The 16,024-nt window shown below is 42.1% G+C and overlaps 1 protein-coding gene across 3 annotated transcripts in view; it reads left to right on the top strand.

The window, feature by feature from the left end:
* Nucleotides 1-1,257: 1,257 nt before the first annotated feature.
* Nucleotides 1,258-16,024, top strand: part of LOC106599471 (extended synaptotagmin-2-B) — a 46,402-nt gene continuing 31,635 nt past the window's right edge. For all 3 annotated transcript variants that reach the window (XM_014190726.3, XM_014190727.3, XM_014190728.3), the window contains exons 1-2: nt 1,258-1,447; nt 1,767-2,187. In XM_014190726.3, the coding sequence (XP_014046201.2) occupies nt 1,774-2,187 (414 nt within the window). In that variant the 5' untranslated portion in view covers nt 1,258-1,447; nt 1,767-1,773. The remainder of the gene's footprint in view (nt 1,448-1,766; nt 2,188-16,024) is intronic.

Genomic DNA, 16,024 nt, shown 5'->3' on the forward strand with positions numbered 1-16,024 from the left:
ACACAATTGTTTGTTTCAATGGTGATTGTGTTTACCCCACTGTGGCCTCCCGAGTGGCGCAGTAGTAGCTGTGCTACTAGAGATTCTAGGTTCGAGTCCAGACTTTGGCACAGCCGGCCGTGACCGGGAGACCCATGGGGCAGCGCACAATTGGCCCAGCGTCGTCCGGGTTAGGGGAGGGTTTGGCCAGCAGGGATGTCCTTGTCCCATAATGCAGTAGCGACTCCTGTGGCGGGCGGGGCACAGTGCACGCTGACACAGTGTAAGGTGTTTCCCCCTACACATTGGTGCGGCTGGCTTCTGGGTTAAGTGGGCATTGTGTCAAGAAGCCATGTGGCTTGGTTGGGTTGTGTTTCGGAGGACGCACGGCTCTCGACCTTCGCGTCTCCAGAGTGCTGCAACTCCCGTACGGAATGAGACAAGACTGTAACTACCAATTGGGGAGAGAATATATATATATATATATATATATATATATATATATATATATATATATATATATATATATTTACCCCACTGCATCAGTCATGTGAGGGCTCTATTCAGGAGGTCTATACCTATACTCGTCAGCTTCCCTGTATGGTTAATGTAGCTGGAGATGTATACATTGTCATTTCAACATTCGAAGACCATCAGATTCTTTGACATCTTTCATCATACTCTACCATTCAGGGACTGCTGTCCTGTCAACTATTTGAACTGATAGCCCATTCAAAAGATCCTATATGGCATAGGCAATGGACTGTGTAGACAGTGATACTATCACAGGGTCGCTATATTGTAGCCTCGATCATTGGAATCTATCATTCTAATATAGTTTCAGTATGATTATACCTTGGTAATGAATGATCTGTTCCAACTACTATTATCCATGCAACTTACCTACTGGTAATTGGCACATTCAATAGTGCTTAGTTATAGGCTACAGCACAGTATCAAGTCTCTATTGGCATCTAGTGGACAAAATACATTAGTACATTATGTTTTGTGCACGGTGTGATTTCTTCATCATAGATGACAGTAAAAAAACACTGCTGCATCCCATACTCTCTACTAGTTGTACTACCATACTTTTATAGCAACCCTAAATGTTTGATGTTGGAAAATAGATTATTAGACTATTCTGTATGGTTCAGAATAATAAGTAATTGCGCTGTACGAGTGTGCACGAGCCAAGTATCCACGAGATGGCGCTTGGAAATCCTATTTTCAAAAATCCCTCCCTGTGTTTGACCTATCTTGACAATGACAATTTCCTGTTAGAAAAATTAGAAGGGGCTGGTCATATTGTGTTGTGTGCGTGTAGAAGAGAAACGCACTCTAAAGCAGGATGTGGTGAAGGGATTATTGGGCTACATTGGAAACTAAACTAGTCGAAGGAACCCATGCAGTGTACGGGACTGGTACACTGAATTCAAAGCATTACGGATGTCGAATACGGAAACGGGTGAGGAAGAGTATTTATGTTATTTTATAAAAAAAGGTTAACACAAGTTTGGCGAAATAGCGGTTAATTTGCGGCTGTTAGGAAACTCCTTCATGAACCACGGAGCAGATTGACAGGTCGCTGAGCCCTTCGCTCTGAACTAACTACTACGATTACATCTATCATAATTATTCCAGCGGCTGTGGTTGCAACATTTTGACCGTGGAAACATTAACGTTTGTCAGCGTGTTGTTACATTGTAGAATATACATTGTGTATGTAAAATGTTTTATGTCTGTGTCGCTTATTCTGCTCTCTCTATTCTGAAACTTCTCTGTAGAGTGGAAATGAGAAGAGCGGCAGCGGCAAACAGTGGAGCTCAAGGAGCAGCTCCTGGAAAGACAATTTCCACAGGACCAACAACAGCCAAGGAAAATGGACCGACAACGCCGAGCCCTCCAGTCAGCCCTACGACCCCAATCGCCCCGGTGGATCTGGGAGATGAGCCACAGTCCTCCGTCACAGACGCCACTCGGATGTGGATGAAATTTGCCAAGACCTTCATCGTTATTTTTCCCATTTACGTGTTGGGATATTTTGAGTTCAGCTTCAGTTGGGTTCTAATAGGGCTTGCCATCTTTTTCTGGTGGAGAAGAAACCAAGGGCATAAAAACAACAGATTGACCCGTGCCTTGGCGTTCTTGGAGCATGAAGAGAAAACTGTAAAACAACATTTGTCGACCTCTGAGTTGCCACCATGGGTAAGAATAACAATGTTTTGTTTTATTGAGTTAAACATTTTAAAGCTTCTAACAAAGCTAACAACTTTTTTTCCTGGTCAGGTGTTACCGATGAATAGTCTTGTCAATGGTATCCCCCATCCAGATTAGTGTTGCTAATCAACGTGATTGTTTCACAACGTCAAACAGCAGTTCACTTTCACCACATCACCTTGGTTGACAGTATACTGCTCAACAGCCCTCATGGACAGTCGAACTGTAAACGGTCCATATAGCCCATGGCAATCAGAGTAGCTATCTAGATCTGTACTGACCCCTGTACCTACTGTGTCAGAGTAGTTCTGAGTTCCTTCTGAGGATGGCCTGGTTTATGTTATACTATAAAGGAGGGAGGAGAATATGGCTGAACTCCAAGAGATTGAGCTTCGGTAATATATCAATCAAGCATCAGTCTGACACTGAGGTGATCCAGCCAACTCCTTTTAACTGGCTTAAGTAAAAAAACAACAACAACATGGTTTTATGCTCAAATAATTTGTCACATGCATCATAAACTTAAGGTGTAGACTAACAGTGAAATGCTGGTCCTTTTCCAACAATAAAAGAAAGCTACAATTCAAAATAAAGAGTGGCACATGGCTATATATACAGGGAGTACCAGTACTGAGTCATGTGCAGGGGCACAAGGTAATTCAGGTATTTGGACCACTTGGATTTTTTCACATTTTGTGTTAAAAAGTGGGATTCAAATTTATTTAATTGTCATTTTTTGTCAACAATTTACACAAAATACTCTGTCCAAGTGTAAGACATTATTTTTATTTATATATATCTAAACTATAATGGTTGCATAAGTATTCAGCTACCTGTGTCAATACATGTTAGAATCACCTTTGGCATCGATCAGCTGTAAGCCTACTTGGGTGTCTATAAGAGCTTTGCACACCTGGATTGTGTAATATTTGTCCATATTTTTTTCCCCCTCAATTCTTCAAGCTCTGTCAAGATGTTGGGGATTTTCAAACAGATTTAAGTCAACACTGTAACTTGGCCACTGAGGAAAAGTCACTGTCTTCTTGGTAACCAACTTCAGTGAAGATTTGTCCTTGTGTTGTAGGTTATTGTCCTGCTGAAAGGTGAATTCCTCTCCCAGTCCCTGGTGTAAAGCAAGTTCCCTTCAAGGATTTTGCCTGTGTTTAGCTCCATCATGTTTCTTTTTATTCTGCAAAAATTCTCCAGTATTTGCCGATGTGTAGCATACCCATACTGTACCATGTCAAGCAGCCACCACCATGCTTGAAAATAAGGAGGCAGTTACTCAGTGATGTTGGATTTGCCCCCAAACATAAGGCTTTGCATTTAGGCCAAAAAGTGTATTCCTTTGCTGTGTTTTTTATTTTTATTTTTTTTATTAAACTTTTTTCAGTATTACTTTAGTGCCTTGATGCATACAAGATGCATGTTTTGGAATATTTTTATTCTGTATTATTGTGGAGTCACTACAATGTTATTTATCCATCCTCAGTTTTCTCCCATCACAGCCATTAAACTCTGTAGCTGTTTTAAAATCACCAATGGCCTCATGGTAACATACCTGAGCAGTTTAATTCCTGTCCTGTTGCTCAGTTCAGAAGGAAGACTATCTTTGATGTGTCTGAGTGGTTTAATACATCATCCACAGCATCATTAACTTCACCATGCTTAAAGAGATGTTCAATGTCCGATTTGTTATTGTTACCCATCTACCAATCACTGCCCTTCTTTATGAGGCTTTCGAAAGACCCTGGTCTTTGTAGTTGAATCTGTGCTTGAAATTCAATACCTGACTGAGGGACCTTACAGATGTTGTATGTATGGGGGACTGAGGATGGGGTAGTCATTCAAAAATCATGACAACCCCGATTATGTCACACAGATTGATTCCATGTAACTTATGTGATTTGTTAAGCCACATTTTACCCCTGAATGAATTTAGGGTTGCCGAAACAAAGGGTCTGAATACTTAAGCAATGACTACGCGTGCATGCGAAGGTGCGTGCGTGCGCACACTAGGGCTCTGATAAGCTATGTGATCTGATGGAATTATTACTTTCTATTCTCCTGAACCCACCTAATTTATTCAGGTATTTCTATGCCCTGTAATAGGTACTTATTGTAGCTCTGACAGGTTTTGACATTTCACTCTAAGCTAGGGCAAGTACAGGCAGCTTCGGTTAAGTATATAGCACAATCAATTCCAGACACAACTTGTCTTGGTTAATGTCAGAAACCTGCTCCAGAGTCTGACATTTAGAAAATCAGCAGTAAGAAGCGAGCACTGTCTGTCAGGAGTGGTGGCATTGATTGTGATGTGAACGATACAATTGTTAGAGCGTTATTAAAAAAATGCAGCAGGCCTTGGTGTTGGTGAGCCATGCCCTCTCTGACTGTGTCCAAAATGGCACCCTATTCCCTACATAGTGCACTACATGTAACCATAGTCTTATAGGCCCTGTGCATTACAAAGGGAATAAGGTGCCACTTGGGACACATTCATGCATGCTAGTTGTTTCAGCAAATATGCCTGGAATGAGGCTTGATAGGCGGTGTGGTAGTTTTGTGGACTGTTTTGTTAAAACAATTTGACAGAAAGAAGCACACACTTCCCAAGAACTGTATTTTATGCCTAGAAGGCCAGCATCCTGGAGTCGCCTCTTCACTATTGATGTTGAGACTGGTGTTTTTGTGGGTACTATTTAATGAAGCTACCAGTTGAGGACTTGTGAGGCGTCTGTTTCTCAAACTAGACACACTAATGTACTTGTCCTTTTGCTCAGTTGTGCACCAGGGCCTCCCACTCTTTCTATTCTGGTTAGAGCCAGTTTGCGCTGTTCTGTGAAGGGAGTAGTATATAGTGTTGTATGAGATCTTCAGTTTCTTGGAAATTTCTCACATGGAATAGCCTTCATTTCTCAGAACAAGAATAGACTGACGAGTTTCAAAAGAAAGTCTTTGTTTCGGGCCATTTTGAGCCTGTAATCGAACCCACAAATGCTGATGCTCCAGATAGTCAGCTAGTCTAAAGAAGGCCAGTTTTATTCCTTCTTTAATCAGGACAACAGTTTTCAGCTGTGCTAACATAATTGCAAAAGGGTTTTCTAATGATCAATTATCCTTTTTAAAATGATAAACTTGGATTAGCTAACACAATGTGCCATTGGAACACAGGAGTGATAGTTGCTGATGATGGGTCTCTGTACATATTCCATAAAAAAATCAGCCGTTTCCAGCTACAATAGTCATTTGCAACATTAACAATGTCTACACTGCATCTTAAGATTAGCAAATTAGCTTTCTGTCTTCACTAAACAATATGTTAAGATGATGTACACTGCACTCAAATTTTGAGACCTTTTAAAAGACAGACGATTGATATCTGAGGGCAGACCTCAGGTCAGTATAAATCCGGTCATGACTGGCCTGTCTGTCCCTGGTTGACTGGGCCTCAGTTCTTTTACAACAGGATCGCTGGACTGTAATTAGGTCAAACTGTCAAGAAGAAAATAACTGTAGCAAAATACATCCTCCAAAATATAGGTCTAGTCCAGCGTTTCCCAAACTCGGTACTCGGGACCCCAAGGGGTGCATGCTTTGGTTTTTACCCTAGCATTACACAGCTCATTCAAATAATTAAAGTTTGATGATTATTTGAATCATCTTTGTAGTGTTAGGGCAAAAACCAAAACATGCACCACCTGGGGTTCCGCGTACCACGTTTGGGAAACACTGGTCTAGTCAAATGGTCTATGTGGAGTAGAGGTTTCTCTCTCTTGTTCTGTTATGCTCTCTAATGGTGTGTCATAATGACCATGGGTGGGGCCTCCCTCCGTGATGTGCCAAAGGGTGGGCCATTCAGTCCAGTGGAAAAAAAATATATATAAAAAAGAATTGTGTCGAACAGAGAGCCTTGTGCTGCTGTGCTCTGCCTCTGACTACAGGGAGAATAGGCCTTGTTTGATTCTTTAAAATATCCAGGTCCTGTGCTGTTTTATGACCGTGACTTCCTTCACAGTCTCATGGGAGCGATGAGTGTTGAACAGAGCACTGTGCTCTTGAGTTCTGCCTCTGACTAAAGGGAGTAGAGAATAATCCCTGTTTAACTCGTTCAAACCTGCAGTCATGTGTTCAAACCTGCAGTCATGTACCGCTGTTGCATATGACCCAGACCCCCTCCACACACAGTCTCCTCTCATGGAGTGATGAGACTGTCAGTGACTTTGGAGAAAAAGACAGTCCAGTCAGCACAGTGCTCACTCACTGGATAATGTGACTGTGATGAGTTTCTGGATGATGTAGGGAAAACACACAGCAAAAAAGAGAGCTGTGACGGAAGCATCTCAAAGCTTTTACAGGCTTGAATTTGAGTTGATAACGGATAGATATTTGTATCACATTTCAAACGATGCAGTAGGCCTGTCATGTTGTATTTGCTAGGCCTGTATTGTTAGCTTGTGGCCCTGTGCTTTGTGACTTAGCAAGAGCAGAGGTGTGTCACACACAGTGTCTTCTAAGCAGGCAGGCTAATCAGTAACTTAAGCAAACAAATGAAAGTTTGTTGTAACTGAAGTGGAAGGGAGGACACTTAGGCCTATGTGAAGTTAGTTTTACAAGGTGATTTAGATCCTTGTTAAATTAGCCTACTATGTGTATTTACTACCGTAAGATTAAATCCCTTTCCTGAGTTGTCTGTATACAGTGCATTCGGGAAAGTATTCAAACCCCTTTACATTTTCCACATTTTGTTACCTTAGTGCCTTATTCTAAAATGTATTAAATTACATTTTTCCCCATAATGACAAAGCGAAAACAGGTTTTTATACATTTTTGAAAATGTATACAAAATAATTAACTAAAATACCTTGTCTACATAAATATTCAGACCCTGCTATTAGACTTGAAATTGAGATCGGGTGCATCCTGTTTCCATTGATCATCCTTAAGATTTTTTGACAACTTGATTGGAGTCCACCTGTGGTAAATTCAATTGATTGGACGTGATTTGGAAAGGCACACACCTGTCTATATAAGGTCCCACAGTTGACAGTGCATGTCAGAGCAAAAACCAAGCAATGAGGTTGAAGGAATTGTCCGTAGAGCCCCAAGACAGGATTGTGTCCAGGCACAGTTCTGGGAAAGGTTCTAAAAAATGTCTGCAGCATTGAAGGTCCAATGGCCTTCATCCTTCCTTCTTTATTAGAAAAAGTTTGGAACCACCAAGACTCTTCCTGTACAATCGGGGGAGAAGGTCCTTGGTCAGGGAGGTGACCAAGAACCTGATGGTAACTCTGGCAGAGTTCCTCTGTGGAGATGGGAGAACCTTCCAGAAGGACAACCATCTATGCAGCACTCCACCAATCAGGTCTTTATGGTAGAGTGGCCAGACAGAAGCCACTCCTCAATAAAAGGCACATAACAGCCGGGCTCCCGAGTGGCGCAACAGTCTAAGGCATTGCATCTCAGTGCTAGAGGTGTCACTACAGACCCTGGTTCGATTCCAGGCTGTATCACAACCGGCCATGATTGGGAGTCCCATAGGGGTTAGGGTTTGTAAATAAGAATTTGTTCTTAACTGACTTACCTAGTTAAATAAAACAGCCCGATTGGAATTTCCAAAAGGCACCTAAAGGATTCTCAGACCATGAGAAACAAGATTCTCTGGTCTGATGAAACCAAGATTGAACTCTTTGGCCTGAATGCCAAGCGTCATGTCTGGAAGAAACCTGGCACCATCCCTACGGTAAAGCATGGTGGTGGCAGCATCATGCTGTGGGGATGTTTTTCAGCGGCAGGGACTGGGAAACTAGTCAGGATCGAGGGAAAGATGAGCGGAGCAAAGTACAGAGAGATCCTTGAAAATCTGCTCAGGACCTCAGACTGGGGCACAGATTCACCTTCCAACAGGACAACGCAGGAGTGGCTTCGGGACAAGTCTCTGAACGTCCTTGAGTGGCCCAGCCAGAGCCCGGACTTGAACCCGATCGAACGTCTCTGGAGAGACCTGAAAATAGCTGTGCAGTGACGCTCCCTATCCAACCTTACAGAGCTTGAGAGGATCTGCAGAGAAGAATGTTAGAAACTCGCCAGATACAGGTGTGCCAAGCTTGTAGTATCATACCCAAGACCTGAGGCTGTAATTGCTGCCAAAGGTGCTTCATCAAAGTGCTGAGTAAAGGGTCTGAATACTAATTTAAATGTGTTATTTCAGTTTTTTATTTGTAATAAATATGCTAAAATTTCTAAAACCCTATTTTTGCTATTGGATATTGTGTGGAGATTGATGGGGGGAAAAAACGATTTAATAAATGTTAGAATGAGGCTGTAATGTAACAATGTGGAAAAAGTCAAGGGGTCTGAATACTTTCCGAATGCACTGTTATATTGTGTGTGTGTGTGATCTAGTTCTGCTCTAGTTGCTCTAATGGTATGGTACATACTGGGCAATTCCACTAAGACTCAGATTTTTCACTTTAAAATGTTTGCTAAACAGAAACCATTGATTTCAACGTTTAACAAACCATACAACTCTATTTGCTGCTTAAAAAACATTTATTGGAAAAATTATACGGATGCAAAATTTGGTAATAGAATTATGGTAAAATCTCCCTCAGTTTTATTCTGTTACAAAACTTTATCTGCACAGTTCTTCCTGTAAATGTGTTTTTCTAAAACGTTTAGTGTAAATTGTTAAGTACTCATTGTGCATAGCGTTGTATGGTTTTGTTAAATCAGTGGTTTTTGTTTGGTATACATTTTAAAATAAAAGAATCTCAATCTCAGCATAATTCTGTTACCATGTAATTGCCATACTGTAGATCATGTGCCACAAAGGCCCGTGAAGTTTTGCTTGTGATCTGATACTCCCCACAATGGCTCTCCTTTGGTTCCTGTGGCGATTATGGGTCCCGCCCCACACCACCCTGAGGGCCTAAATATAGGTGGGAACAACTGTCTTGTGATATAGTATGACTTGTCCTGCGCTATTGACCGTCCACCAATGATATATTGCTATCTGACTGGCCTGACTATTTTCCACGGTACAGAAATTGCATCTTCTGATTGAGTTGGGGAAGATTCTTAATTGGTTTTGCTAACTCCTTCCTGTCCTTGCCTCTTTTTGAAAAATGTCAAAGGTAATCGAATAGAGGAACCAAATGCGCTTGTATGTAATGACTCTCCTTTTCCACTTCTGCGTCATCAGGAAAATTACATTTACAGGGGTGGAATACCAAAATAAATGTGTAAAATTATAAACAAATGTTCTGTAGGTAGTTGTGCAAGGCATTTTTATAGATAAAAGGATCATTAGCATAAAACTTTTAAATGTGTGCGTGCTTTTCTCCTTTCGACAACAGCTGATTTAAAGGGGATGTGTCTGATTTATAAAACATTTCTGCACTACCTGCCGTGAGAATACTATTGTGAATCCTCTGAAGTAGGTAATGGAGGAGGGGAGCACCCTCATTTGTTCGCCTATAAACAAATTGAATCTCTCCTCAACCACTTATCGGTTTCCGGGTCATGGAGGAGAGAAGACTAATGAGAATCTCCCTTGGAAGTTGAAGCCGTCATTTTGACCTGATGATATATATAATGCCTCTGACACAGTTATGGTACTGACTTCTGACCTCGTAACAGAACAGAATATACGAGTGTGTGTGATAGCTTCATGGCACTAGGACCTTTATTTTGGTGAAGCCATGGCAATCTGGTGTAATAATACTAGCCTCGTCTTAAGCTTGCGAGATCAGGACGGTTCGCACTAGGCTATAATAATACTGACCTCTGTCACAAATTCATTATTCTGAGTGCAACACCAGTCACATGTTCTGTTCTCTCCTACGCAACAAAATGTGAATAGCTGGTGAGAGCAAGACTGTTTGTATTGCCGTGTCTAGCCCTATTTTTGTTATACTGTTTCCCTCCACTTCATTCTATGACCGTATCAAACCGTATCACAAAAATGAAATTGTAATATACTGTAAACTCATAAATGACTCCTCTAATGGTAAATGTTCACTGATTAGCGTAGTATTGCATAGTGTGTGAGTGAAGGAGACGATGACCCCTAGCTAGCTGCCCTGGTCTGGATTTCTAAACAGCTGTTCTGTGGGATTGTGGTTCCACCAGTCCAGCATGACTCCCATGGGCTGTCAGAAGGGCTTCTTCCCAAATGGCACCCTATTCCTTATATAGTGCACTTGTTTTAACCAGGGCTCTAAGCACAATATGGGGAATAGGGTGCCATTTGGGACACATCCCAGCTTGATTCTCCCATGAGCTGTCACAAGGAGAGGGATGACCACATTGCTCCACTTCATGGCTGCTGAGATATGAGATTAGTATTATATTTACATACATTGATAAGACACAACTCCATGAACTATATATTCATACTGGCTAAGATTAGTCAGGGTTGAATGAGCTTTCTAAATATCCGACAAGTTTATGGTCAGAATCAGAAAGAGTTTTAGCAGTTGCATTGTGACTTGTGTGACAGTTTTCTGTTATTCAGACTACTCTGTTGTTGACTGTGGTGTGTTGTCCGGGGTACTAAAGCTGACACACTCTGAGTCTGTTGGTTGGAAACCATATTCCATCAGACTGACTGTTCAGTCAAACCAGGAAATAGCTTGACAATGAGTCAGAGCTGCTGGCTTTCCTCCTGTGAGGAATTACTGTGAACCTCTGCTTTTCTTTTCCACTAGCTGTGGGATCTCTCACTTTCAAGGCAGGCTGGAATATGCTGCTAGGCAACCTCTACTGTTGTTCTACAGACCCTAAAAAGGAGTGAAAAGTGGTCTGGCAACATGTAATTGAAGGGGGAACTCTTAAAAAAAAAAAAATAATGTTATCTGTGAAATGAATCGGTTTCCTTACTGTCTCACAGCATCGAAGTTGTCAAGGAAAACAAAGAAATGTCATTGTACAATATTATGCAGACTTATGCCAGGCTATTTGGGTTTGAGTTCATAGTATTGCGTTTTACAAACATGATCTTACAGTCAAATAAATATAGCTTCTTAGCGAGAGCAATTTATCAAGCAAGAATTTGGTAGGACTGGGAGTGGTCTGAGTTGGGAGGGGGAAACAGAAAACAAGCTGTTATTGGCAGAGTGGTTTGGAACTCTCTAACTAATTTGCCTACTGTTTTGTCACCAGTTAGGTCAAAACTGCATCCCACCAAAACAGGCTGAAGTTTCAGGTGGTCTTTTCAAACAGCTCTTACACGAAAAGGGCATTATCATTTTCACAATTTCACAGTATTATTCCAACAACTTAGTGTGGAAATATATGCTGAGTGTACAAAACATTAGGAACTATTTCCATGACATGGACCAAGGATCATCAACTAGATTCAGCCGCGGGCCGATTTTATTTATATTTTCTTATTATTTGTAGACTGGGCTTCTTGTGGTCAGCTTGCAAACAGATGAAATGTTTCACTAAAACAAAATAATTTCTAACCTTGCTTACATTTGTATACTATCACGTGTCTCTCAATTATGCGTGGGAAGACTTGGGAACAGATTTCTTAAATTAAAATCACTTGGCTCTGATTTCCTGCTGTTTTTAGTCTTCTGTCCAACAATGAAAATTCCACACCAACAAAATGTTTTTTTTGACTCTGAAAACTTGGGGGAAGGGGGCAAATAAAACCACCTTGACTTGCAGGCTGCCAGTTGGGGAACACTGACATAGACTGACCAGGTGAATCCAGGTGAAAGCTATTATCCCTTATTGATGTTTAATCAACTTCAATCATTGTAGACGAAGGGGAGGAGACCGTTAAAGAAGGATTTTTAAGCCTTGAGACATGGATTGTGTATGGGTGCCATTCTGAGGGTGAATGGGCAAGACAAAAGATGTAAGTGCCTTTGAACAGAGTATGGTAGTAGGTGCCAGGCATACTGGTTTGAGTGTGTTAAGAACTGCGATGCTGCTGGGTTTTTCACGCTCAACAATTTCCCGTGTGCCTCAAGAATGTTCCTTCACCCAAAGGACATGCAACCGACTTGGCACAACTGTGTGACACATTGGATTTAGCCTTTATTTAAGAACAATTTCTTGTTTACAATGATGGCCTACCAAAAGTCAAAAGGTTTCTTGCGGGGACATTGGCTGGGATTAAAAACATGGGCCAGCATCCCTGTGGAATGCTTTTGAGACTTTGTTGAGTCCATGCCCCAACGAACTGAGACTGTTCTGAGGGCAAAAGGGGTTGCAACTCAATATTAGTAAGGTCTTCCTAATGTTTTGTGCACTCAGTGTATATAGAACACAGGAATATCACATTTTAATTAAAAAATGTTTACCCTTTTTCTCCCCAATTTCGTGGTATCCAATTGGTAGTAGTTAGTCTTGTCTCATCGATGCAACTCCCGTACGGACTCAGGAGAGGTGAAGGTCGAGAGCCATGCGTCCTCCGAAACACAACACAACCCAACCAAGACGCACTGCTTCTTGACACAACGCCCATGGCGTTTCGGAGGAAACGCCCATGGCGTTTCGGAGGAAACGCCGTACACCGGCCAACCGTGTCAGCGTGCACTGCGCCCGGACCCGCCAGTGCACGATGGGACAAGGACATCTCTGCTGGCCAAACCCTCCCCTAACCCGGACAACGCTGGGCCAATTGTGCCCCGCCCCATGGGTCTCCCGGTCATGGCTGGCTGCGACAGAGCCTGGACTCGAACCCAGAATCTCTAGTGGCACAGCTGCCACTGCGACGCAGTGCCTTAGACCACTGCGCCACTCGGGATGCCGAATATCACGTTTTTGACTGGACTAGGCCTTTTAACCTTTATTTTGACAGGGAGTCATGCTGAGACTCTTACATATGAGCCAAACATACACATCAATGCTAGTCGAGTACATCCTAAGGACCCTGCCCAGTGCACATTGAGTTCATCTCTCTGCCTCAAAATGAGCCCAGGGTTGCTCTCCGAACATCTGTGTGTGTGGCATGAATGTTTGTCTATTCCTAAAGGCGCCCTATCCCCTATATAGTGCACTATACAGTGCATTCGGAAAGTATTCAGACCACTTGACTTTTTCCACATTTTTTTATATTACAGCCTTATTCTAAAATTGAATAAATAAAACATTTCCTCATCAATCTACACACCATACCCCATAATGACAAAGCAGAAAAGAAAATTGCGAATGTATTAAAAATAAACAGATACCTTATTTACATAAGTATTCAGACCCTTTGCTATGAGACTCAAAATTGAGCTCAGAATGCATTGATCATCCTTGATGTTTCTACAACTTGATTAGAGTCCACCTGTGATAAATTCAATTGATTGGGCATGACTTGGAAAGGCACACACCTGTCTATATAAGGTCACACATTTGACAGTGCGTGTCAGAGAAAAAACAAGCCATGAGGTTGAAGTAATTGTCTGCAGCATTGAAGGTCCCCAAGAACCCAGGGGCCTCCATCATTCTTCAATGGAAGACGTTTGGAACCATCAAGACTGTCCACCCGGCCAAGCAATTGGGGGAGAAGGGCCTTGGTCAGTGAGTTGACCAAGAACCAAATGGACACTCTGACAGAGCTCCAGAGTTCCTCTGTGGAGATGGGAGAACCTTCCAGAAGAACAACCATCTCTGCAGAACTCCACCAATCAGGCCTTTATGGTAGTGGCCAGATGGAAGCCACTCCTCAGTAAAAGGCACATGACAGCCCGCTTGGAGTTTGGGAGACTATTCAGGATCAAGGAGAAGATGAATGGAGTAAAGTACAGAGATCCTTGATGAAAACCTGCTCAGGACCTCAGACTGCGGCGAAGGTTCACCTTCCAACAGGACAATGACCCTAAGCACACAGCCAAGACAATGCAGGAGTGGCTTCAGGACAAGTCTCTGAATGTCCTTGAGTGGCCCAGCCAGAGCCCAGACTTCAACCCGATTTGAACATCTCTGGAGAGACCTTAATATACTGTGCAGCGAAGCTCCCCTTTCAACTTCAGAGCTTGAGAGGATCTGCCAAGGAGAATGGGAGAAACTCCCGAAATACAGGTGTGCCAAGCTTGTAGTGCACTACCCAAGAAGACTCAAGGCTGTAATTGTTGCAAAAGGTGCTTCAACAAAGTACTGAGTAAAGGGTCTGAGTACTTACAGTACCAGTTAAAAGTTTGGACACACTTACTCATTCCATGGTTTTTCTTTATTTTCCTATTTTCTACATATGATGTGATAACTGGCTCTCATGAGGACCGCCACAGGAAAGGAAGACCCAGAGTTATCACTGCTGCAGAGGATAGATTTACCAGCCTCAGAAATTGCAGCCCAAATAAATGCTTCAGAGTTCACGTAACACACATCTCAACATCAACTGTTCAGAGGAGACTGCATGAATCAGGCCTTCATGGTCAAATTGCTGCAAAGAAACCACTACTAAAGGACACCAATAAAAAGAGACTTGCTTGGGCCAAGAAACATGAGCGATGGACATTAGACAGGTGGAAATCTGTGCTTTGGTCTGATGAGTCCAAATATGAGATTTTTTGTTCCAACCGCCGTGTCTTTGTGAGACGCAGAGTAGGTGAACGGATGATCTCCGCATGTGTGGTTCCCAGCGTGAAGCATGGAGGAAGAGGTGTGATGATGTGGGGGTGCTTTGCTGGAGACACTGTCAGTGATTTACTTAGAATTCAAGGCACACTTAACCAGCATGGCTACCACAGCATTCTGCAGCGATATGCCATCCCATCTGGTTTGCGCTTAGTCCCACTATCATTTGTTTTTCAACAGGATATTGACCCAAAACACACCTCCAGGCTGTGTAAGGGCTATTTGACCAAGAAGGAGAGTGATGGAGTGCTGCATCAGATGACCTGGCCTCCACAATCACCTGACCTCAAACCAATTGAGATGTTTTGGGATGGGTTGGACCTCAGAGTGAAGGAAAAGCAGCCAACAAGTGCTCAGCATATGTGGGAACTCCTTCAAGACTGTTGGAAAAGCGTTCCTCATGAAGCTTGTTGAGAGAATGCCAAGAGTGTGCAAAGCTATCATCAGGGCAAAGGGTGGCTATTTGAAGAATCTCAAATATAAAATATATTTTTGATTTGTTTAACGCTTTTTTTGTTTACTACATGATTCCATGTGTTATTTCATAGTTTTGATGTCGTCACTATTCTACAATGTAGAAAATAGTAAAAATAAAGAAACCCTTGAATGAGTAGGTGTGTAAACTTTTGACTGGTACTGTATGTAAATGTGATATTTCAGTTTAATTTTAATACATTTGCAAACATTTCTAAAAACCTGTTTTTGCTTTGTCCTTCTGAGGTATTGTGTGTAGATTTATGAGGGGAAAAAACTATTGAGTCCATTATGGAATTAAGTTGTAACGTAACAATATGTGGAAAAATGAAATGGGTCTGAATACTTTCCGAATGCACTGTATATAGGGAATTGTGTCCCGTTTGGGGATTCAGCCTAAGCCTGCCTGCAGAAGCTCTGTCTGTCTGGTAGTTATGTAAATCCAACTGCTTATCTGTCACAGTCGACTCCCTGCCTCAGCTATCTCTGAGCGGCTTGGTGCTGTTCTCATGCTGTCCGCCTGAGACCCCAAATACTGCAGCCTCGTCTTTGAATCAATGCACAGAATCAGCCCTTTCCTCATCTGAGCTTTAGACGTGCTGCTTTAGCACCATTAAACACTACTACCAAACCAAACTAAGGTGATATGTTGTTGTGTAATTAGACTGTATTAGTAGAATACAATCATTATACAACTCAAAGTACTGGTGTATCCCGTTTATGTAGCCAAGTTATCGTTACTCATTGTGTATGTATTCCTTGTATT

The sequence above is a fragment of the Salmo salar genome, chromosome 03 (assembly GCF_965601325.2).
Source record: "Salmo salar chromosome 03, fSalSal1, whole genome shotgun sequence".
Taxonomy (NCBI): Eukaryota; Metazoa; Chordata; class Actinopteri; order Salmoniformes; family Salmonidae; genus Salmo; species Salmo salar.